Below are 26164 nucleotides of genomic sequence, written 5' to 3'. Positions count from 1 at the left end.
TAAAAAGACCTTGAGTGGTAAAAGAAATAGCTGAGTCTGTGTTCAGGATGTTAAATATTCAAAGAATTTATGACCTTTCTGTTACTGACTGAGCTGAATTTAACTACGTTAGTACTCATTGTAGTAGCCCAAATAAAATGCTACCATAAATACATCCTCAGGCAAAATTCTGCAACCTTATTCATGCTTGAACTGAGGAAAACATTGGCTTGAGTAAAAAATACTCATATGAGTAAAGGTTGCAGGATCTGGTTCGTCATTTCTAAGAGATGTCTGATCCTATCAAATTGCATATAAAATAAACACATCTATGCAGTAAGGCAGAACTATTCTTAGTAACAATGATGGTTTGAAATACTCCTGCTTCTACTCTCCATTCTGGGTCCCATGTAGCTGGTCTCACTCTCCAGAACAGATGGAAACAAACAGTGTTTTCACTGCAGCCACTCCTCCTGCTTTATAGGGAGTGTTGCAGTGGCTGAATTGCGGTTGTAGAGCACCTCATCCTGTTCCCCGGGGCTGAAGCCACTCTATTTCTTGGAGTACCTCTATTTCTTCAGCAAAACCAAGAGCAAAAGAGAGAGAGAGAGAAGGAAGGGTGCCACTAGCAGTCTCATTTACCTACTCACTAGCTGCAGCAGCTTCAGCTCTACCTCTCCGAGGCTGCTAAAAAATGGATGGGTAATGAAAGAGAGGCTGAGAGAGAGAAAACTTCAAACACATGCCCATTAAGCAACCCTATCTCCAATGGGAAATCGAACAGCTGGAGACTTCCTTCCCAGCTGATCCCCAAACTGGGGTTTCTCTTTCTTTTTGGGGTGAACATGGAATTTACAACTAATACATTTCTTATAAAATCAGCAAAACAAATGTATATCCCACAGGGACTTAATATATGCTTTAAACATATCCAGACAACAGGGAGCCTTCAAAACTCAAGAACTGTCCTTTTTCAGCTTACCTAGATGCTAGCTACCTTTCTATTCCTGTTTTATCCTCCTGTGTAATGTTACTTTGATAGCTGGGCACCACTTGACGCCATGAGACCGGTCCTAATCATGGCTACATTTTGAACAACATTTGTGCTAGTATTTTTAATCATCTAGAAATCAACTTTCAGCCTTCCATAAGACAGTTCTAAGAAATGGGATGAATGCAAGCAATTCACACAACTCAGAGCTACTGTTTCACTCTATGCACAGATAACATGGCACCAGTTCAAATCCTGAGGGCTTTTTCACAATAAGAAAGGTTAAATAAAATTATGTTTAAATTCAGCTGAAGGTGATGAGCTATAGATAGCACTGTAAGAAGAAAGGTGGCTAAAGATACAGTAAGCAATAATAATATAATTATATTTTCCATCACTGTCGTCAAGATGGAATAAAACACTTTAATATTGTAGATTCCAATGTTATGCAGGTGAAAATGTATTATAAGTCAATAAAAAATCATAATTGGTGCAGTCTACTTTCCCTATGCATAATTCTCCCCTTACGTCTAAGCCTCAATCTCGCCCGTAATTCCCAGCAGTCATCCCTAGAGCAGTGCCAAGCCAGCACATTGTTCCAAGGAGGATATAAAAGCTTGTAAGAGTCATCTCCTAAAAAGTACATTCACAGTTCACTTCCAAATCTGCTTCATTGAAAATCAGCTGTCAGTTATAACACTCTGTCCAGTTTAAATCTTTTCTTTCACTCACCTTCAGGATTGAGATCTACATCATAATCAGCAACAGGAAAAAGGGAGGGAAAAAAAGGAAGAATATGTAAGATATTATTTAAAGAGGAATCAAAGAAGAGACGTAATAATTAACAGTTCAGAAAAAATAAATGTAACTTTTGTTAAAGGCAAAATCCAATAAGTGTTTTTTTTTTAGTGTGTCTAAATATAGAAGACTTAACACTAACCAAAAATAACCAGAAAAGGCCAGATTCATCCCTCGTGTAACTCCATCCAACTCAGTAAAAACAAATTAATTTAAACTGTATTGAATTCCACAGAGTTCACCAACCATAAATTTGACCCACAATGCTGGATCATTTAAACAAACAAAAATCCATTCCAATGAAAGGTTCCTATTCAGATATAATCAGACAATGAAAGAATATTTTTTCATGGACCTAAGTGCTATCTGAGGACTTGATTCTACAAACTCCAACAGGGATAGTGTGTTTGTATACAATTCTATTGAACTAGCCAAGCCTAATGATGGAACAGAACTTCTGAACCATTAAGTCATGTATTTTATTTAATTATTTTATGCTCCTTGTGCTGGGCAAATTCCACAATTAAACACAACATGTTCAAGTGTGGTCTTATTCTAAAGTGATTCTGTATGAAATGGCTAAATAGTGTTCTATGATTACTTTATTTCAAAGATCTCAGATCAAATGTACCCTCAGGTTACAAGTATTTGTTTCCTAACTGCAATGCCTACAGATTCAATATCTGAAAGTCAACCTGGGGTATTTTCTTTCATTGTTATTAACTATTACAAAAGTAAATAATTCATTAGATAATGCAAAGAAATAAGCATTCAGCTCACTCTCTCTTTGTTATGTTGGCTCTGCAGGGCTCATAGGAGCAAAAAAGCAGTAAAAATGCACATCACTAAAATCGGGGGGTATGATTCAAGAAACCCAAGACCAGATTAGCTCAGAGCTACATGTAAATCACACAGAGGTTGTCCGCAGACATGTCCACATGGCCCCAGACAGAGCTCTTAGGAAGGTACTGCATGCTCAGTCACTAGAAGCCATCAATCTCAGACATCCCTAGCATGCAGGAACTGGAATTGCGTCTGCTGTTTGCACAGATGATCTGGAGCATGAGGCAGCATCCTTTACCCTCTACCCTCTGTGCACCCAGCTAATCTAGCCTGAAGAGGACAGATCTGTGTTACAATGAGCCATTTTTATAGTCAGATTTACAAATAAAACTGCATTTCAAACTGCCAAAATAGGTAGCACAAACACAGCATGTTGCATGTTGCCTTGAACCCATCACAGGAAAAACTTCTCCAGTGATGATCCATTCTCAAATAATGCTTAACCAACATATTATGCTTTGCTAACTCAGGCTTTAATGGCCCACCAGAGAGGAGGAATCCCATAGCTAAGAGTTCACTAGCAAAAATGTTTTGCAGACTCAGTTCCTTCAGAATGTAAATCCCAGGCCTGTCAGAAGAATGCCTTGGATGACATCACATTTAGTTTCTTAAGGAAAACAAAATATGTTGTCCTCAACACTTTTTAGTATTTCTGAGAGCCGCTGAAGAATCCAATGGTCCTTAGGCTTCCTGAGATCAAGAAAAACACCCATTATAGGAATGCGGCTTCCCATACTACCTGACATACACACGGTAGTATGGGGAGTACTGAGCACATGAAACAAAGATTCCCTTAGGGAGAAATGCCCTCCATTCTGTTCCTGCAACCAGTGGGGAAGGAGGAAAAGAGAAAGCAGATTTGGTGCCAAATCTTCAGCTGATATAAATCAATGTATTTCCACTTACTCACTTTTTACCAGTAGTATAAAATGTCACCCAGTTTTCTCCCAGACACACACATTCTGACTGAGAATTAAACAGTGTGTGTAGTAATGTTTAAACATGAGATGGTCCTGACATGACATGGATCATTCAACTTAGCTCCTTGTCCTTAGATGACGTCTGATTAGCCAGCAAGATGTGCAAAGACAATAGATGTCAGGGCAAACTGACCTGTTGTGTCACTATGGATGGCCTGGGGTCATTAGGTCATTATAAAATGCAACGACTCGCATTTTGTTCTAATTTATTCTAAACAAGTAAAACAATCATAAATGCTATTCCACAGACTAAAAGGGAAACAGGGTGAAGGAATAATCAGTCCCCGCAACCATTTAATCCTCTTCCTCTGTGCAGAGAGAGTAATTGTCACTTTTGTTGGTAGCCTCTGCAGTGAGGTCAAGGACTGAATGGTCATAAAGAGGTAATTAACTTCTCACCCCTAAAGGAGGTCCTCTCAGGTCAGGATAGAAGCAAATTGCTGGGACAGCACATGGGAAGTCTGTTTCCCAAGTTGTAAATGTATATTGTTAACTCTGTAAACAGGTCGGGGAAGTTAATGGTGCTAAATAAAATATTAACTAAAACAACAGAAGACCAAATTCTTCAGCACACTACTATTAACCTCAAAATATTTTAAAGAAGTTAAAAAGAAAGAAAGACAGACAGACAGACCATAAGGGAATCAAAACCTTTAAAAAAAAAAACACAAAACAAAAAAAACACTCTTTGAAATCTTATGTTGCTCACCTGTGGGCGTACTATAGGAAGCCACAGCATTTCCTTCCAGCTCTGCTGGTGGACAATTCCCTTTCAGAAAGACAGACAGAGCTACAGCTTTAGATCTGCCCGACTCTACAAATAATAACAAAGTACATTAAATAAATACGGCCAACTGAAAGAAAACCTAACATTTTCCAATACCTAAGGAAATATTTTTAGGTTAAGTTATATTATACATTTCCATTGAACTAATTCAATCAAATCTGTACATAATTTTTTCTTCAATATATATTATTTAAAGCAAAACAAGATGCTCCAGTTCAAAACTCTCTTAAAATGCAACAGTGAAATGTCACTGTGCAGCAAACATAAGATAGACTCAACACAAATGCAATTCTATATTGAGGTCATAGCATCAGAGCCATCAGCCCTCTGTTCCTTAGGGAACATGTGGTAGGACCATCGGAATTGGCATTCCAGAAGAGACCAAAGATCTATCAATCCCATTATCCTGACTCAGCAGTGACCAATGTTAGATGCTTTAGAATAGGGTTGTCAAACATATGGTCCATGAACCCGATCCAGGCCCTAGGACACTTTTCTGGAGCCTGCAGCTCCCTCTGCAGTTTTCAAAGCAATCCAGCCTGCAGCTGACTGAATTTCAAAGAGGCTGTAAGGAAGCCAGAGTGGGCAGTGCTGAGAAGGAAGCTTATGCCTGACTGGGCACAAGTAACTGAACCTTCTCCTCGCTCCTGTTGCTCAGCAAAAGCTCTTTGTACAGGCACAGTAACCACAATACCACATATTTTTTGAGGTAGAAGGACCAGTACTGGACACAGGTTTGCAAATTAGGATTTACCATTACATTATTTGACTGTATACTATTTTCAACATTATTTTCTATCTTTCTGATTTTGCACATATCCTAACATTCTGTTGGGTTTTTGTGACTGCCACTGACGTTTCTTTTTTTAAAAGAGAGTATAATCATCCTCATCAATGTGTCAAAAGTTAAGCTTGGTGCACATCTACTTAGAGGGTCACTAAGTAAATCTTAGAATAAGGCTGAAACAATCCCAGCTAAAGCAATACATTATAAAATACTTTGTAACAGTAAAAGAAGAATTTACCTATATCATCAAAGATGAACTGGTCATGGGTCAGTGCTAAAGGAGGTTGTACACATATTGATAATTTTGTTTTCTGCACAGCCAATCTACTCTGTAGTGTGATCTGAAGAAAATTGAAAGTAAAAAGGTATTTACACACAAAAGCACCACATTAATCTACCTATGACTTTAAAACCAGCATAATTAGCAAAATTATCACATTCAATCATGATTTGCACGTGCACAATTCCACTATAGCTAGCAGCTAAGAAAACTCCATGAAAATGTAATGGTAGGCCTTGACAGCTAGTGAGAGGAAAAAAGTGAGATGGTTTATCAAAATTCCTTGGTAATATTCAGCCAAGACTAATTTATCTTATCCAATTGCAATACATTAGCTTTGTTTTCTATTTTGCAAATATCTAGTTTGTTTGGGTTTTTCAATGTAAAATAATGGCAGTAGTCAATATAAATAGTAAAAAATTAGGCAATTATTTAAATAAGGTGTTACTCTATATTTTTCTTTCACCAAAAGGACTCTCAATGAACACCAAATCATGGAATCCTTATTTTTTTTAATGGCATGGCAACGTTGGAATCTACTCCTTATGGAGAAGCTATTTTCCAGTGTTACATTACCCTTAACACACATATGTAACATACCTTCATTACATGTAATGTGGAGATTCAGTCTGTGGGAACCCTATACATCTCAAGCAACCATGGTATCATTCAAAGTAAAGTTCACAGATAAAATGTACTGATAAAAAATAAAACTTGTATTTATTCTGATTTTCAGATTTATAAAATACAGCCTATCATAGTTAGCATATATAAAAACATATTTTTTGCCTTTTCCCCAGAAAAATAAGGACCTTTCCCCAAAAAACCAAACCACCTCCTTAAACAAGCTCTTCAAAAAACAAATGAGCTTTTCACAGTATCCTAAAGGTCTCTATATTCAGGCTCTACCTGACTAGTGCTGGAAGCAAATTCTAGAATGAAGGGATCTCCACCAAAAACACTCAGACAGCAGCCACAAGAAGCTAGCGTGAGTGGGAACTGTCTCAGCTGCTAGTTTGCATGTCCAAGCTCATTTTAACTGTCCTGGATAAGGAGAAAATTAGCCAGGAAGAGGATAGATATGAAGGTAATGGGCTAAGTCCTGGAAGTAACGTACAACACTAAGGCCAGGTCTACACTACCCCCCTAATTCGAACTAAGGTACGCAACTTCAGCTACGTGAATAACGTAGCTGAAGTTCTAAGTACCTTAGTTCGAACTTACCTTGGTCCACACTCAGCAGGCAGGCTCCCCCGTCAACTCCGCGGTACTCCTCTCGCCGAGCTGGAGTACCGCAGTCGACGGCGAGCACTTCCGGGTTCGACTTATCGCGTCCAGACTAGACGCGATAAGTCGAACCCAGAAGTTCGATTGCCAGCCGCCGAACTAGCGGGTAAGTGTAGCCAAGGCCTAAGTTGCAGTTGTTGAACTAGACCTGAATTTAGCCCAATGTTTTTAAAATGTGCTTCAACTCCAATTAAATATATCTATACACAGAAATTGCACGAGACTAAGTTAAACAGATATAACCTACTTATAAACTGACATAAGAGTCCCCATGAAGAGGTTTGCAAAGGTTTAGCTAAAACAATCTTAAAAACTATTTTGATGAAAAAGGTTCAAGTTTTGGGTGTAGACAAGACCTCACATTGTCCATGCTTAGTAATATTTGCAATGTTCATAAAAAGTCAAAGTTTGCTCCATGCTTTGAAGTGTAAACCTCAATGAAACAAACAGAGTTGGAGAGGGCTGAGTTAATGTCTTTGCTGGTGTTAGTTTAATTAGTTCTCTGAGCCTGAGTAGATCTATTTACATTGTGAAAGTTAGAGAAAATAGTGACACCTAAATTCAGTGTGAAGTTATATGTGAATGCCATGCTTATAAAACAGAAATATCTTTCAAATACTTTTCTATTCTTACTTTTACTAAGACAAGGTGGGTGAGGTAATATCTCTTATTGGATCAACTTCTGTTGGTGACAGAGACAAGCATCCAAGCTATACACAGCTCTTCTTCACGTTTTGGGTAAGATCCTCTACTGTCAGGGCCGGCTCCAGGCACCAGCCCACCAAACATGTGCTTGGGGCGGCACCTGGAGGAGGACGGCGCGGTGCGGCGCTCCAGCCCAAGAGCGGGGCCACGACTGGGCTCGCCGCCCTCCCCGCAGCGCTCCGGCCACCGGGGAGAGCGGAGCCATGGCGGGCTTGCCGCCCTCCCCCCAGCGCTCCGGCTGCCGGGGAGAGCGGAGCCCCGGCCGGACTCGCCACCCTCCCCTGCCGCGTTCCCCGTGGGGGGAAGGGGGGGCAAAAAAGCCAGAGCCAGCGCTGTCTACTGTGCTGATAAGGTGAAGCCAGAATTCACAACCCCAGGGGAGGTGAATGTGGACTAAGATATTTTAAACCACCTTTGCGCTTTCCTGATCCAGGGAAGCTACGGGGGCTGGAGAGGGCTCTGGCGTAAATTTAGACATATCTGACTAAATTACAGCAACCTCTGAGGGCTATCCAATGGGCTGCAACTCTGACAAGAATCCCTGAAGCACTGTATGATGTTACCTTGCATGTGACATGTCCAGCCACCCCTCCACCACATATTGCAAAGAGTTCTTGTGGAAGCAGCCACTTCCCACAGTACCTGTGTCACACATCAGGGCAATAGCACCTGTATTCCCCCTCAATGGTCCAGCAAGGGCATCCACTCTAAGACTTCCAGCTTCCCAGCCATTTTCTTTCTTGTGTGAAGACCCACATCTCACTCCCTTCTGACCAGGGTACTTCCAACCTGCAGTTACCTGCCACTAATGCTTTATTCCCAGCAGAGAGCCAAGCAGCCCAAGCACACCTGCTTGCTTTCTCATCAGAGACTGATAGCGGCGTGATTGTCAATTGTTATAAATACCACACAGTTCTTTCTATACAAGCCTATTTTATTCTTAAGGTAAAAAAGGACTGCAGAGAAAACATATTAAAAACAATAAAAGAACCTACCTGCATGCTAATAAGCTTACCAAAGTTCACCCCAATCCTAACAGATTCTGACTGGAGCAGTCCTTCAAATCCCCACCCCATGGGATTCCTGTGGTTACAAGTTCATCACAGCTTCAGCTCAGAACAAGCACCCAGTTTCATAGGGCCTCAGAAGGCCCAGTCCTTCCAACCCTATGCTAAGGATTGGGTCTAGGGTGACCAGACAGCAAGTGTGAAAAATCGGACTGGGGTGGGTGGGGGGGGGGGGGTAATAGGAGTTTATATAAGAAAAAGACCCAAAAATCAGGACTGTCCCTATAAAATCGGGACATCTGGTCACCCTAATTAGGTCTCTCTGTGCATCAGCGGTCCTGTCCATTTGCTGGATAAGGAAGAAGGCCCTAAGACAGTTTAAAACTAGGTATTTATCCAAAAATCCTTTCTTTGTCTGTTGGTCCCTGGAGAATCCAGTTTGAACTAGTATATATACACCTCTCCAGTTGGGTGGCTTCAAAGGGCTGATAATGGTGGAAGTACATTAGCATTCCCCTCCTTCTAGAAAAGAGAGATACATTTCCATAGTAACACAAACACAGCAGCATTTTTAATGCAATGGACCAAAGAGGTATTAACCCTAATTCAATAAGATCTAACTTAATTCAGTAAAGTTTATCTTAATTCCATAAGGTTTGTCCAGGACACTACAGGATATTGTCAGTCTGTCAGGCTGCACCTTGGGAATCTTTTCCCAGCTGGAGTCTTTAGGGCTCCTTTTATGCTTCTCTGGTCTTTTTGATGACATAAAGGGGCCTGGAGCAAGGGTGAGGATTTTGCCCACTACCTGTTTTTATAAGCATCTAATTTTATAAGCCTTTTCTGCTGGGCCAGTTGCTTTTTGCAGAATTAAATACAATCCTTATTTAGAACTCTAGTAGAAAAAAATGTCCACAAACTTGTGTGTTTGTGTTTCCTACACAGATTTTCATGTATCATAATCACAATCAAAACAGCCACAACTTCACTTACTTGGAAGGATTAAAATCCATTAACTATTAGCCTATTCACACTGCAGAAAACATGCCAGGTTATACATATTGGTAATTGTTGTAACAGAACCCAAGGAGAGATCTAATTTTGAAAAATTGTGCATAAACTTATCAGACACAATCAGGAGGTCAGCTTGTTTGAATTAATCTGACATATTTTGTAATGTACAAATGTAATGTGTGAATAGTTTTTATTTTAGCAGTAAGAGCCAAGGTTGATAACTTTGTAAATCATAAAAATATGAAGGGCTTTTCCATCAACTACATTTAATTATTTTGAATGTAGAGCTTCTACTTAAAAATCAATAAAGTTGGATGTAGGGACATCAGTGTGTTTATGTGATTGGTAGTAACTATTAATTGTCCTGTAAGAAAATATAATGCATTCTAATTGATCTAAATCAGGGGTAGGCAACCTATGGCACGCGTGCCGAAGGCGGCACGCGAGCTGATTTCAGTGGCACTCGAACTGCCTGGGTCCTGGCCACCAGTCCGGGGGGCTCTGCATTTTAATTTAATTTTAAATGAAGCTTCTTAAACATTTTAAAAACCTTATTTACTTTACATACAACTATAGTTTAGTTCTATATTATCGACTTATAGAAAGAGACTTTCTAAAAACATTAAAATGTATTACTGGCACGCGCAACCTTAAATTGGAGTGAATAAATGAAGACTCGGCACACCACTTCTGAAAGGTTGCCGACCCTGATCTAAATTTACTACTGGGAATTTTTATTGCAATATCTTGTGTAATTTAGATTGATTTACAGCATCAAATAAAGCTTAAATGAAATTTATAAATCTACCCACCAAGTAGTCTATAAATATATCTGTAAATCTGTACTGATTTCCAACAGTGTTTGGCTTTTGCCCTTTTTTCCATATTAAGTTATATTATGTGCATGGATGTTCTGATTAGATGAAGAGGAGCAAGAAAAGTTATCTGCACTCCCAAAAACAAAACAACAGTCCTCCTCTACCCTTCCCCAAAAAGTTTGTCCTTGTCTACACCAGCAGCCAAACTATTCACTGCTATTTTAGTTGCACCAGTTGCCAGCAACAACTGTTTATTATTTGTAGTGGAGACAAATATTGCAACAACAACTTTTTTCATGTACTTTTGTGGGGTGGGACAGTTTGCTTATTTAAAAAAAAATAGAGGAATTGCTTGTGGTTAACAATGTGAGAATTTCAATAGCCCCAAATTAGACTTTGATGTGCACACTTCAGTTTACATTACTAGAAGTGGAGAGGGGCCAGTTCTACCACTAATACTGGTGCTTGGCTGGAGATAATTTTCTAACAGTTTACATTGCAACGACTGTGGGTGAAATCTTGGCCACGCTGAAGTCAATGGCAAAGTCCCCAATGGAGGAGAAAATTTATTTAAGTGAAAGTTTAGAAGTTACAGATTATTCCAGAAGACATTACTGAGACCATAAAATTTGTGGCAACGATGGTTTTTTTCATCATCCATGATTTTCTCCTCTGATGTTAAGACAGTTCTGTTGCAAATTTTATTGCCTGTGTTTTGAATGATATGTTTAAAATCTCCCTTATGTAGAATTGGATCCTGATAACCCTTCCTGATAGTACCTTACTCTACAAAAGTCATCTACTCATGGCGTAAGGTGCTACTTAATCAGAGTAAGATATCAGAATCCAGCCTATGCTTTGTTCTCATCAGTCACTGTGCTTCTCAGTCTGGAGAGAGAAAGAATGGGCAGAGATACGAAAAAGCAAGGCCTTCATTTTCCTCTGCTAATAATCTTAGCAATTAATGTGGCATGTTCAGAAGTTATATTACTATCAATTTGATTTAATGCTCAGAAGAAATGTATTTTATATGATATAACTGTGCACACATGCGCGCATGCACACAAATCTTTTCTTCAAAACTAAGCACAAACATTAATCTTCACTGAGGACTATAACCATGTTGTTTCAAATTAAAACAGTTTTTGTTGTAGCTATAAGTAAATGCATGAATAAAAAGATTTTACAAATAGGACAAATTTATTTATTTTCACTCTTTCATAACTAAAAAGACAGTAGAAGAGATTTTGCTCAGACTTTCTAAAAAATATTCACCTATTGAACTGAAATGTTTTCTCTGTGCAAAGGTGAATATTTCTAAAAAGTTCTGAGCAAACAAAAACAGGGTTCCAACAGAAAGAGTTTTAGATCCTTAACTACAGAGTATGCTGTCAAGCACCCACTATGAAAAACTTCAAAAACTACTTCTTTCCACTCCATAGTCTTTACATATCTTTTATCTGACTTTTCCTTAAAAACAAATTAAAACAGAAGATATATGAAACTTGCTAATCACTCTACAATTTTGGCAGGAAGTTAGAAAAAAGTTCCCATCCCACACCAAAAAAAGGAGATAAAATTGTAAATATATATGGCATTTCAAGCTCTATTCTCATTTCCATGACATAAGTAAAAGGGATAACAAATGTGAAAGGTTTGCTGAAATTTGTTGCTACTGTTTTAAGTGCTACAGTTTGAGCTAAGCACAATACCTTTACTGTGACTGAAGGAACTGCCTCTGCTCTCACCTCACTGTCAATGGCTTGCTGTGAAGAAAAAGATGAAAACGGAGCAAATGCTGTATCACACATGAATGAGTGAACACAATGAATGCAGTATTACCCTCCCACCACCAACTAGCTAAATAGTGAGTTAACTGTAAAGAACTTATCACTCCGATGACAGATTGAAATACACAAAATAGATTTCTGCCCCTTCTTTAGAAAAGACAAAATTCCTGTTTAAAACTGCCCACAAAAAGGATAAGCAACAGTCATGAATATTTTGTATATAAAAAGCTAATACATTTTGATATATTTGAATATTTGGAACTGTTTTGTCTGGCATGGTTCCTTCTACTGTGAGTTTATTCAAATTGTGGAAACTCCTTGTGTTATTCAGTAAGGAGAGGTGACTTCCAATCTGCCTACATATACTATATATACCACAGCATAGGATATAATGCATAATTACCACACACTATCTTATAATCAAAATAAAATAGCATACTGTATATGTCCTGAATTTCAGAGAGAAAGAGAGAGAGAGAGAAGGCTTTTTTAGTGGTGTTTCTTACTTCTATTTCAATAAACAACCATGTCCACAGCAAAAGTGCAATATTATTTATATATGTATGTGTGTGCCATACGGAGAGGCGATAATACCAATATATACTGTAGGAGATAATACCTTCATATGGTAAAAGGTTAAGTAAAACAATGCTTTCTGCCAGCATAAACAAGATACACTGTCTGCTACTGTCCCATCCTCCTTCCCTCCCCAATCCATGCATTGGAATTCACTAGCGCTGTTCCTAGTGCACGTGCAGAATTCCAAAAACAAAACAAAAAATCAGTGGGGCTCCCTCTGGATGCAAGGATCCAAAAGGTGCTGGACTTCGATATGTTTCCTTTTCTTCTTCCCATGTAGTTCCTTATTGCATTTTCACCCTGTATGACTGCAGTGAGAACCACCATGAAACCCTTTTCCTCACATGAACAAGACCATGCTCAATATACCAGCTCTCTTTGCAGGAGAAGGTTGCAGCAGATCAGTTTGCATCCACAAGGTAACGTGCATCAGTGCAACAACATGACAGTTTTCTATTGACCTAAGGAATCCCAAATCTGCAAGGTTATTACCACAACTAGGCAAGACCAGGCTGCCAGATCTCTGTACTCTTTTTTGCACTAATAAGTCTTTCCTATAGACAATTGCTAAGACAAAGAAACAGAAAGTACATTGCTTAGCATATATTAATAATCTAATAAAACATTTTTGATAAATAATGACAGTTATACCTCTAAATATAAGTATTAAAAATGTAGTTCCATTTATATTTTTCAAATAGCGAGTAATCCCAGTAAATATAGTTGTGCAGAAATACATAGCCAGAAATGACTAATTAACAGCTGTTTTGGCACAGCATTATACATGTTCTGAGAGGTTTATATATTAAATTTTAGTGGGAAAAAATAAAATTGGACATAAGAGATTTCAGTAGGCTGGAACACTACAGCAATACAAGATGACTGATTCACTTCTGTACATGTTAAACTGCACTGCAGCATCACAGAAGTTAGAATGGCAAAGGTCCATCAGGCCATCTTGCCAATCTCTCTGCCAAAGCAGGATCACTCCCTACAGGGTATCTGTGAATGCTTTGTGCAGTATAGTTTCAAATGATCCATGTAATGGGGCTTCTACTATTTCTCTTCAGACCATTAACAGTTTCTCTTCAGACTACTAACATACTATAATCGAGCTCACCACTAGGAAATTATTCCAGAAACTCATCTTAACATTTTCCTTTGCTCAGTTTCATCCAATTTCTAAGGGCTAAGATAGAAAGAAAGTTATTTTAATTAAAACTATTAATCAAAGTGCAATGTATTGACATCTTTGCATCAAATACAACAAGATCTCTGTCAGTTACACAAGCTAACACACATTAGTATATCATATCATGCATCTGAGGTGGTTTTAACTATATTTTAGGGTTTTGTAAAAAACAAACTGGATCTGTTTTCCCCTCTCTCTCTCTATTATAGAAAATAAGTGAATAGTTATATTTGGCAACATTCTTCAATGCCTCATTCATATCTGTGGGAATGCAGATAAAGGTTACCAGTACTATTTTATTCAATAAGGATCCATATACATTAGTGCAGACCCTGCGTAATCAATCCCTCTACAGCCAAAAAGGCTTGTTGACACATGCACATATTCAATTTCTTCACATAAATACCATTCCTCAAAGCCTATCCATGAGTCTTACCATCTGTACTTCAGCATAAAAAAGTATCAATTCAAGCCAACCTACAAAAAGAATGCAACCCAAAGTAACCTGTGCATAGTGAACACAAGCAACTTGAAATGCTATTCAAATTGGTATTACAAAGACAGCCTTTCAAAATTGTACATGCCCTCTTGTCTGGGGCAAATCATATTTATTTATTCACTTATCTTTTTAGACTTATAACAAGAAGAATATCTTTAGCTGATTGCAATGTCATCATCACAGTAAAAGGGAAGCAAGAAGATTTTGCACTTAGACTGATGAAATTCTCATGAGAAGACTGTAAAGGCAGAAATACAATAACCTAATATAACCGAAATGGCAGAAAAGAACTTCATATTTTTGTTAACTACAAAGTAACAAAAAATTACTAAGATGTTGGCTGTCATGTTGTATACCTTCAGTTGTCACTATATTATAAACGTGGTCTAGGACAGGTTTCCTATCTGGTTTATGTTTAAATGGGTGGAGACACCATATCCTATTCTGTAGCTGGACGTAGCAGTTTGTCATAGATGTCCAAGTGTGATATTAATTAGATTTAAAGCGTGCAGTCATCTGAGGCCACATTTGGTACTCTACTCTGCTGGGGGATGGGTAAAGTACTAGCTTACTAGTTGTGCAGCTGCTGTACTTAATGTTCAACACCGGGGAGGAGTTCAGCTATTGCACCTACCAACACTCCACAGTTCCAATGGGTCATCATCTTCCAGCTAAGGTGAGTGGCCAGCTGCGCAGCGTTCACAGTGACATCGCCAACATTCTAGCCAGGATACTATACTGTTCCTTTTTAAAAGAGCACCAGCACGTACCCAACTATGCATTTACACATACATCCCATCTAGACTCACTCCTGATATCCTTTCCTGGCTGGTAGCATCATGGGAACAGAAGGCACCCGGAGAAATATCCCTGCTTCCTCTTCCAGTGTTGGGATTTGAAAAGGCAGATTTGTAATAACTTTGGAACACATGTGGATTTCCAAGCCCCTCACCACACCTTATAGATCTGGATTGGTCTGTTACACAAGGTCAAATATTGCTTCACATATATTTAGACTACATCTATGGAGCCTATTGATTAATTTGTGAGTTTTATAAAGCTTCTCATGGGTCAGCAAATTCCCATCTGTGAATGAGGATGACTTGGAATTATTCTGGTAGGACTAGTGTTTCCCACCCTGAAAAGTGCATAGTTGCATGGCCTGATGCCTTTTTTTTTTTTTTTTTTTTTGGTGGAAGTGTGAGCACCTGTGGCTTCCACTGAAGCCAGTGGGAGCTGCAGGTACTCAACACATGTGAAAAGTAGGCCATTAATATAAAAGGACATTTTGGGTTTTCATGTTTATTTCCTCTCAGTAACCCCTGAATCAAATGTGCTTAATTTAGAAGTAAAACTGACTAAAATTTGTGTCCTCTCTAGCCAATGCATTATCACCAGCAATAAAGATTCTGCAGATCCAATTCTGCCTTAAGTTACATCAGTGTAGCCTCACAGTCTTCCCATTCTGCCATCATTTACATCTGTGAACAATGGAGCTCACTGAAAATCATGGTGTAATAGAGGAAAGAATTTGGCAACTAAAATTTAGTTGAAATAGATGTTGTGGCAGCCAGAATAGGATCCAGCTCTCTCTCTCCCCTAGCTGTGCTGTTCTTGCAGCGCTAACCACAGTAATAAAAAGATAGCTACTAACCAGACTAAACTCATACGAACTCAGATTTATTGAATAGGGCATTATCTTTTTATATTTTGTAGTCACTTGTCAGAATAGAACCACATTTTAAAGTGCAAGACTATGGTCCCTGCACTAGCTTTACAGGTTCAGTTTTGGTCATGTGATACCAATGAAAGGCAAAATTAGATGCCAAACTGCTCCCTTGTCTGGTTTCTCTGCAACTGTATTAAACTTCTACTGGTAGTCTTTGTACAGCACAAAGTAAATACCAAGTGCGTTATAAAGTGACCCTGGTTATGATCTATTTAGCTTCATAACATAGGACAAAATACAAGTTTTTATAACATTCTGTTAAGAGTTGCAAATAGGTTAATATTGCCATTTTGATATAGTTTGCAACATTGTTTATTTTTTCAAATATTAGTAAGCAGTTGAACCCACTTGGCTATAACCATTAATACATTCCTTTCTCAGGTTTTCCCATCTGTAAACTAGGAGCAACACTTACCCATTTATCTCATATGGAGGATTATGAGGATTAATATCTGTACAGTGCTAGGAATATCTAAATCACTATTATTATTATTATTGTAATATTACCAATTTAATTTTAATGCCTGAGCCTAAGGTAATTTCCTTGTCTGTATTTGTATTACTGGGCATTCCCCAAATATGTGAGCTAAAGTCATACAAATCATTCTATGGGTCAAATTCTCTTCTCATTCATCATTGCAATAACGTAAGACCACTAACATAAATTGCTGTTCCAGAGATGTAACAGAGCATAAAACTGGTTTTGTAAGACTTTCCTATTTATAAATTTACTTACAGAAACTACATCCAAGTCAGGTGAAACTTCTGCCATGATTCTCAAATCATCATAACCTTTTTCAGATTTGGGCAAAATATCTGCAAGAAGAAAAGAAAAGACAACAAACCTTACTTTAATAGATTGTGTGCAGTTATATGCCTAAAAGCAATTTCTACAGTGAATGGCACAAAACATGCACAAAGTGCACTTTTGTTTTTTTAATTAAAGGTTCCCAAAGCAGAACCTGCAGGAAAAAGCTCATCAGCAAAAATGTGGACTTCAGAGGCATCCCAGGTGCACTTCTTCCCAACCAAGTACAGATCTATAAAGGTGACATGTTTGAAGTCCACAAGACTGCCCTGACAGTACTGCTCAGAGAGCTGGATGTTCCAGTTCACTAAAAATAATGCTTGCAGTTCACAGGAAAATATTCTGCTATTTTGAGGCAAGAGAAAAAAGTCTGTAAAAAATGTATTCATGGATTGTCTGAATGTAACACCCAGCAAACCTTCCAGTTTTCTAGGATTCACATCAGCATTTATTTATTTAATCTTGGATCTCTTTACTAGATTGCCTTATTTCCTGGTTCATGGATGGCAAAGGATTTAGATACATCTCATAACACATATTTCACCAACCACCTTAACTCTAAACCTCAAGGATTATAAAAAGACAGTAAAGGCTTCAAATATTTGTTTCATCACATACATTGCTAATATATCTGTGATGGGTTGGACCCCGCTTCTGGGACACCACCTGATGTACTGGGATTTCACTGAGCCTGCAGGCTCCACTAGCCTGGGCTCCCTCTCCTTATTTTGCTGAATTAGGCTCTCCGGCCTCTGGCAGCGCACACACACACACGCACACACACACGGACACACTAGCTGTAGAATCACAGAGTCTGCAAACAGCTCTCTATGAGAAGACTCAGCTAGGAAGTCACCCAGGACTCAAGTGCAGCTCCCCTCTGGAAAGTACACTCAAAATAAAATTGTCTTGCACGGTAGAGAAATCTATACAACGTAAGTTTATAAATTTGCCCCCTCCCTCAATGTGGAGGAAGTTATGCACAACTTCGTCCCCTCTTCCCCCAGTTACTAATTGCACAAACTGGGTTTAATAATAAACAAAAAAGTTTATTAACTATAAAAGGAAGATTTTAAGTGATTACGAGGGATAGCAAACAGAACAAAGCAGATTACCAAGCAAATAAAACAAAACATGCATACTAAGCTCAAGATCTTAAAGAGACTGGTTTCAAGAAATAATTTCTCACCATAAATGTTGTTTTAGACAAGTTGCAGAGTTTCTGTAGCTTAGAGTTCCAGTTATTTCTCTTTACAGACTAGACTCCTGTCTTGATCTGGACTCAGCCCTTGCCTTTCCCACCGCTCCGTTCCTTTGTCTCGTCAGGTACTTTCAGCAGTCTTTCTTTTTGGGCAGGAAGGCAATAGAGAAGAGTCCTGTTTTCCTTATTCCCCTGCCTTATATAAGATTCACATAAGGCGTGAATCTTTTGTTTCCCAGTCTCCCCCTCCTTTTAGCAGAAAATTACTAGAAGTCCAAAATAATGTTAGTACCAGGTGACAGGACCACCTGACCTGGTAGTACCACAGCTACGTGCCAGGATGCCTCTCAGGGAAGAGAGAGATTAGTATCTTCGCAGTCTTATTGTTTCTTCCCAATGGCTCATTAAGGCTCATGGCCTGTTGTCTGGTGGGTGTTTCACACCCAGTTGTAATTGTTACATAGTCAATATTCCTAACTTTAGATATAGAAATGATACGTGCATACACATTGGATAATCACATTCAGTAAATTATAACCTTTCCAATGATACCTTACAAGACCCATCTTGCATAAAATATATCTCAGTTACACCATATCCATATCATAACCATATTTCCATAAAGAATATGGGGTGTAATGACAATATCTGACCAATGAAATACTGGAAAAAAGCAAAGAAGGAGTACAAGAAAGAAGAAAGCAGTGAAAAGTGATGCAGGGAAAGATAAATGAAGAGAGGTGGAAGACCTAGCAGTTGAATCTAAAGCTGCTGCTATGATAGGAAGTCACAGAGCCATTTACAAAGCAATTATAACCCAGTGTGGAAATTTCAGAATAGGAAATGGGCCAATAAAAAGGAAAGATGAAAAAATGCTTACAACTGAGACAGAAATGAAAAGTACATGGGCAGAGCATTTCAAAGAAATCCCCAATAGATCCAGCCCCATTTTCGCACCAGACTTCAATGAAACATGCAAATCTGAGCATCTTCACATTAACTTTAGTCCAGTAAAGGTGTCAGGAGTACAGGCCACAATCAAGAAACTGAAAAGTAACAAAGAGACGAGTGATGATCAAATGAGAGGAGAAACGCTAAAAGCATTTGATACCACCACCTTAACAAAATTGACAGAGCTGTGCAATGAAATCTTGGAAAGAGACCCCTTTCTGACCAATTGAAACATGGAATCATTGTCAGAATATCAAAAAGGGTGATTTTACTGACTTACAACTGGAGAGGAGTCACATTACCCTTTGTTGTAGGAAAAGCCTTTTGCAGTGTGATACTACACAGATTGACAGAGGCAATGGATGCAAAGCTTTGAGGAGAGAAATAGGCTGCATTCAGTCCTACAGGACCCCAGCTAAAGTCGTCAACATCATCAAGGACATGTACAGAAATGCCAAGTGCTCTGTAAGGGTGAACAACCAGATAACAAAACAGTTCAACATGGACACTGGCGTGAAAAGGTACTGCCTATTATCACTGCTGTTGTGTGGGATTGCCACAGACTGGGTAATGAAGAAGTATACAGTATTAACAACATAAAAACGGGTATAAGGTGGGAAGATGGCAAATGTCTAGAAGACAGACTTTGCTGACAATATTGTAGTGCTGAGTGACACCCTCAAAAAGTTACAAGTAAAGACAAACAACCTGGCAAAAACAGGCCACACAGAAGGTTATGCTAAAACAACATCCTTGAAAGGCAGATATCAAGCAGTAAGAGAAGGTTACTCACATCGGGCAGTAACTGAGGTTCTTCGAGACATGTGTCCCTGTGAGTGCTCAGCTCCACTTCAGTGTCAGTGCGTCCTGGCACCGTTGATCAGAGATTTATGGTAGCAGTGTCTGCACAGATCGCATGTGTGCAGTAGGCGTCTCGCGGTGCTGTTGGTGCCGCGTCTAACACACGGATGAACTGAACCCTCCAATTCTTCTCTGCCATAGAGTCCAAACTGCGAACTCCATAATAGAGGGGAGGAGGGCAGGTAGTAGAGCACCCACAGGGACACACATCTCGAAGAACCTCAGTTACTGCACAAGGTGAGTAACTTTCTCTTCTTTGGTTTAGCTGATTGCCATATTTGGGGTCAGGAAGGAATTTTCTCCAGGGCAGATTGGCAGAGGCCCTGGAGGTTTTTCGCCTTCCTCTGCAGCGTGGGACAAGGGTCACTTGCTGGAGGATTCTCTGCACCTTAAAGTCTTTAAACCACGATTTGAGGACTTCAATAGCTCAGACATAGGTTAGGGGTTTGATACAGGAGTGGGTGGGTGAGATTCTGTGGCCTGCGGTGTGTAGAAGGTCAGACTAGATGCTCATAATGGTTCCTGTAGCCTGATTTAGGGTTTACTAATAATATTAATTTGGATAATATGGGAATTTAATTGACTAGTTTAATTTTATTTTAAAATTAATTTTATTAATTAATATTAATAATACTTAATCATTAATATTAATTAGTATGGCTCTTAGGCTCGCCAATCTGTTTGATCAGAAGATAAAAGTTCTTGTCACTAATCAGGCTCCACAGAATTTACAAAGGAACCTCAGGGGTATGACAGGAAGCTCACACTGAGTCAGATATAGTCGTAAAGACTTTTTATTAAAATCAATAATAGTAAGTATAAAATAATCAGAGTTACAAAGTTACAATTTCATTACTCTGCTATTTAAAATATACATAAGATAATATAGTATTATATGCAACAAAGCTTTGGTTAATATGCTCACACCCTTCCTTGATAACTTGGTGGTAAGAGACACAGGTCCAGCCTTGCAACTCAGGTTTCTCAATTCTTGAGTGAGGGATGCAGTTCTTAGAAAATGCTAAGAGCTATCAAAGCTGACTAGGGTTTACTTGACTAACTTAAACCTAAAATCAAAACCTAATAAACAAACTAAGAATAAAACTTAGGGAAACCAAGCTTAGCCTAGTTCCGCTGAAACTTAAAGTTTAAGAAGAACAAGTATAGCCTACTAATAGTAGCAGTCATTGTAGACAGATAGAATAGATAGAGTAGAAATAGAATAAGTAAGAATAGAAATGGAGATGGAGTGATAGAGAAAAGTGAGAATGGAATTGGAGTAAGTAAGAATGGAGATGGAGTACTCTATCAAGGTATGTGACCTCTTTTATAGGGCAAAGTGCCGGAAATCCTTCCTCTTATGCCCAAATTTCACTCTTCACCCACAGAATGTTAGGGTACGCTTACCCCATAGGCTAATATGTATGTGCGTACTGATGACAGATATATACGCACATCAATCTCTTGTGGTGTACTTGTTAAGTCTGTGGGTACAACATTGAAAAATCCCCTATGCCATTCTTCATTGTCTATTGGTCTAGGTAAAGATCTTAGACATAGGCATGGGTACTTTATCTATTTGGATAACAAGATAAAGGTCAACTTTGCTTTCTGAGTGAAAGGTCCTAATATAGATATGCTAATTTTACTTTAGCTTAACATACAGAATATGGCCTGTAGGTCTCTTGCATTACAGCCAAACTTATTTTTAATGTAAATTTATAAACCTATTGCAAGAAACCAAATACTTAAACTATAAGAAAAAGATAAAGATAGACAGACACACAGACAGACAGACAGACACAAGCAAGCAGGTTAATCCTTTAGGCTACATCCCTTCTGACCTTAAAGTCTATGATTCTTCGAGTGCTATCCCTGTGGGTATTCCACTTCAGGTGACTGTACAGCAATGCCCTCAGAAGGCAGGAGCAACTTCGGGATCATTTGAGTCATAGAGGTAAGTACGGTTAGGCCAACGATGGCGTCAGCCTTGGAGTCTTCAGTGACTGCATAGTTCTCAGTGAATGTGTGGACAGAGGCCCAAATAGCCGCCCTACAAATCTCTACGTTGTTGAGGAACACTATCGAGGTAGAAACAGATTGTGTTGAATGTGCTCGGATGTGTGCAGGAGGATCCGTGTTCCGAATATGACAGCGCTGTTGAATGCATGTGGAGGAGACCCATTTAGACAATCTCAGAATGGATATTATGCAGCCTTTCGAACGCTCGGTAGTAGAAACAAAAAGTCTAGGAGATTTCCGGAAAGGTTTGGTCCTTTCCAGGTAAAACGCTTATGCTTACCTGACATCTGTTGGAGTCTCATGAGGCTTGGGATAGAATGTAGGAAGATGGATTGGTTAGTTTATAGGGAAGGATGATGTTGCCTTCAGTAGAAATTTTGGATGCTGGCATAATGTGACCTTGTCTTTGAAGAATATTGCATAGGGAGGATCGGACATGAGCACCCCAATCTCAACTCACTCTCCGTCTGGAGGAAATAATGGCAACCAGAAAGGTCACTTACATGGATAAATGCAGCAGAGAACAGGTGGCTAAGGGTTCAAATGGCGATCTGGTGAGGCATTTCAACACCAGATTGAGATCCCAGACAGTGTTCCCGCTAAGGTTTCCCACCCATGTGCGGAATGAATTTTGTTACGTGCACCAATATGGAGGCTATGTGTGACACATTGCCCCAGCCCTGAGCCCCCTCCCACACTCCGAATCCCTTGGCCCCACCCCTACCACATTAATATTGTTATGTGCACCAATATGGAGGCAATGTGTCACACATCACCTCCATATTGGTGCACGTAACAAAATTAATGTGGTAGGGGTGGGGCCAAGGGGTTTGGAGTGTGGGAGGGGGCTCAGGGCTGGGGCAGAGGATTGGGTGCAGGGGGTGTAGACTCCAGCTGGGGATGCGGGCTTTGGGGTAGGGCCAGGTATGAGGGGTTTGGGGTGCAGGAGGGTGCTCCGGGGCTATGGCAGAGAGAGGAGACTCCTCCCAGCTCTCTCTCTCCCTACAGAAGCACCTGGGCTTGGTGGATTCGGGCTGGGGGAGGGCTGCCACGGCCACGGCTGGGTCCAGGACTGGCCATCCCGGCCATGGCAGGGTTCTGGCCAGGGTAGGGGCACCCCAGCCATGGCAGGTTGGGGCCGGAGGAGGGATGCCTCTCCCCTGGTGGGTTCCCTGAGCACCTGCACAGCGCTAAGAAGGCTGTTGCACGGCCACACAGCTTACAGGGAACTGAGGTCCCCAGCTGGGGTAGGTTGGTGAACTTCTGGGTAAATATTCTGGAGACCTGTGAGGAAGCGTTTAGTAATTGGTTGCATGAAGATAGAGTTCCCATCAATCTCATGATGGAATGCAGTAATGGCCGCAAGATGGACGTGGGTTTAGCAACAAGCTCGATCAAAGCGTTTCTGCTCCAGTAGGTATTTCAACACTAATTGTAGTGGCGCTGTGGAGGATCTCAAGTGTTTTTCTTGACACCAGGAGGAGAATCTCTTCTATTTTTGAAGGTAAGTATTATGCGTGGTCACTTTTCACCGGATTTGGGTGAAGAGCGAGACCGTTGTTCTGAAACAGCAGATCCAGACGATCAGGGAGAGCTCGAGGGGGCGCATATCGCCATCAGCATCAGGTAAAGGTACCATGCATGTCTGGGCTGTGCTTGTAGGGATTATGAGGATAACCTTGGCCTTGTCTGTTTGTATATTGAGTATCACGCATGGTATCATTGGAATCTGTGGGAAAGCATCCATGAGTTGTGCATCCCATGTGATGAGAAAGGCATCCCCCAGTGACTGGGGTCCAATCCCCACTCTCAAGCAGAACATTGAGCATTTGCTGTTTGTTGGGGATGCGAACAAGTTGATGATGGGAGTTCCCCACCGTTGGAAAATAGAGAGCAAAACTCTCCCATTCATTTCTCATTTGTGGTCTCGAGAGAAGTACCTGTTTAGCGTGTCCACCATCACGTTCTGACAGCCGGGAAGGTAGGAAGCCAAAATGTTTATGTTGTGTATGCACCAGTTCCACAGTTTCATGGCTTCAGTGCATAGCGAGTGAGATTGAGCGCCCCCGGTCAACTGATGTAAAACACGCAGTCAGTGTTGTCGGTCATGATGTGAATGGATTCGTTCTTATGGTAGGAAGTGTCTGCAGGTGTTGCGGACTGCACATAGTTCTAGTAAATTTATTGTGTAACAGTCTCCACAGGAAACCATTTGCCTTGAACTATGTGCAGGTGCATATGGGCGTCCCAGCCTATCAGCGAGGCATCTGTCATGGTTATTATTGAATATAGCCCCTGTTGGAATGGGCTATCCATGCATATATTTTCTGGTCTTGTCCATCAGTGTAGAGAGAGTCCAGGACAGGGGATGGTACTGTAAGTTGTTTGTGCAGGCTGTGCTTGATGTATATGTATATGTATACCGAGCTCAGCCAGCCCTGTAGGCAGCGCATATGTGGTCATGTGTGTTGTACCACGAACGTTGTGGCTGCCATGTATCCTAGCAAAAACAACAAGGAGTCTGGTGGCACCTTAAAGACAAACCGATTTATTTGGGCATAAGCTTTCGTGGGTAAAAAACCCACTTCTTCAGATGCATGGAGTGGAAATTACAGATGCAGGCATTATTATACTGACACATGAAGAGAAGGGAGTTACCTCACAAGTGGAGAACCAGTGTTGACAGGGCCAATTCAATCAGGGTGGATGTAGTCCACTCCCAATAATTGATGAGGAAGTGTCAATTCCAGGAGAGGCAAAGTTGCTTTTTTAGTGAGCCATCCACTCCCTGTCCCTATTCAAGCCCAAATTAATGGTATTAAATTTGCAAATGAATTTTAGTTCTGGAGTTTCTCTTTGAAATCTGTTTCTAAAGTTTTTTTGTTCAAATATGGCTATTTTTAAATCTGTTATAGACTGTACAGGAAGACTGAAGTGTATCCTAGCAGTTGCAGGACAGTATGAGCTAGTATTTGGAGGCTGACTCTTACCTCTGAGATAGCATTCTATGGGATGATTTAGTTCGTGTTGATCCTGCTTTGAGCAGGGGATTGGACTAGATGAGTTCCTGAGGTCTCTTCCAACCCTAATATTCTATGATTTGTCAGAGTTGTGAATCTGTTCAGGGGCCGAGATACCTTGGCTTCTATGGCATCGAGATGTGCCCCTATGAAGTCCAGTTGTTGGACAGAGACTGGAGTGGATTTTCATTCATTTATCTATAGTCCTAGATCACTGAATAGCATGATCATTGTCTGGGCCAAGTCCAGTGCTTCTTGTTGAGTTGGACCTTTGAGAAGGCAATCGTCCAGATAAGGGAAAATCATTATTCCCTGTTTGCGCAGATATGCCACTACTACCGCTATGGTTTCGGAGAAAACCCTTGGTGCGGTGGATAGGCCGAAAGATAGTACTCTGTACTGGAAGAGTTCATGTCTTACTGTGAAATGCAGGAACTTCCTGTGAGCAGGGTGTATAGTAATATGAAAATAAGCATCTTAGAGGTCGAGGGCTGAAAACCAGTCTCCCTTTTGCAGTGCTTGAAGTATTATGCCCAGTGTTATCATTTTTAAATTTTGAGTGCGTACGAACTTGTTGATTTTCCTGAGATCCAAGATAGGTCTCCAGTCACCATTCTTCTTCTGGGTCAAGAAGTAGTGGGAGTAGAACTCCTTCTCCATGTATTGCAAAGGTATTCGTTCCGCGGCACCTAGTTGTAGAAGATGATTGACTTCGTGTCATAACAGGTGCTCGTGAGAAGGGTCCCTGAAGAGGGATGGGGTAGGTGGTCAGGAGGTAAAGGGGATGATATATCCTGTTCGTACGATCTCTAACACCCATTGGTCCATGGTTATTGATGCCCAGATATGGTACAATGGGCAAAGGTAATATCAAAAGTATGGGGACGGATCGGGTGAAAACGCTGCCTGGTGAGGGAGGTCATCCAGACCCTTGATGAAAACTTCAAAATTGTGGCTTGGGTGAAGCCAACTGAGAAGTCAATGGTTGAGCTTCTGCGACCATTGGCAATGTCTTTGGTACTCATATTGTTGCTGTTGTTGCTGTCAGCTGATAGAGGAATCCCTGTTCCTCTGATAAGGCTGGTATCGCCTTCTCTTCACAGGTGGAGTATAGATTCCCCAAAGTGCGAAGGGCGGCTCGAGAATCCTTCAATGAGTGGAGCACCTCATCTGTATTGTTCGAAAAGAGCTTCTCTCAGTCGTAAGGTAGGTCCTCGACCTTGGTTTGGAGTTCTT

General features: G+C 40.2%; 1 protein-coding gene across 10 annotated transcripts in view; it reads right to left on the bottom strand.

Moving 5' to 3' along the window:
- Nucleotides 1-26164, bottom strand: part of BBS9 (Bardet-Biedl syndrome 9) — a 484737-nt gene that overhangs the window by 352997 nt on the left and 105576 nt on the right. For 9 of the 10 annotated variants that reach the window (XM_065583753.1, XM_065583754.1, XM_065583755.1 and 6 more), the window contains 5 exons: nt 16802-16881; nt 11989-12042; nt 5404-5506; nt 4301-4405; nt 1703-1717 (listed from right to left, as the gene is read on the bottom strand). In XM_065583753.1, the coding sequence (XP_065439825.1) occupies nt 1703-1717; nt 4301-4405; nt 5404-5506; nt 11989-12042; nt 16802-16881 (357 nt within the window). The remainder of the gene's footprint in view (nt 1-1702; nt 1718-4300; nt 4406-5403; nt 5507-11988; nt 12043-16801; nt 16882-26164) is intronic. The other variant, XM_065583757.1, reaches the window with a different exon arrangement.

Source organism: Chrysemys picta, chromosome 2 (genome assembly GCF_011386835.1).
Source record: "Chrysemys picta bellii isolate R12L10 chromosome 2, ASM1138683v2, whole genome shotgun sequence".
Taxonomy (NCBI): Eukaryota; Metazoa; Chordata; order Testudines; family Emydidae; genus Chrysemys; species Chrysemys picta.
Note: the sequence above shows the minus strand (reverse complement) of the source record. Positions and strands in the feature narration are given on the sequence as shown.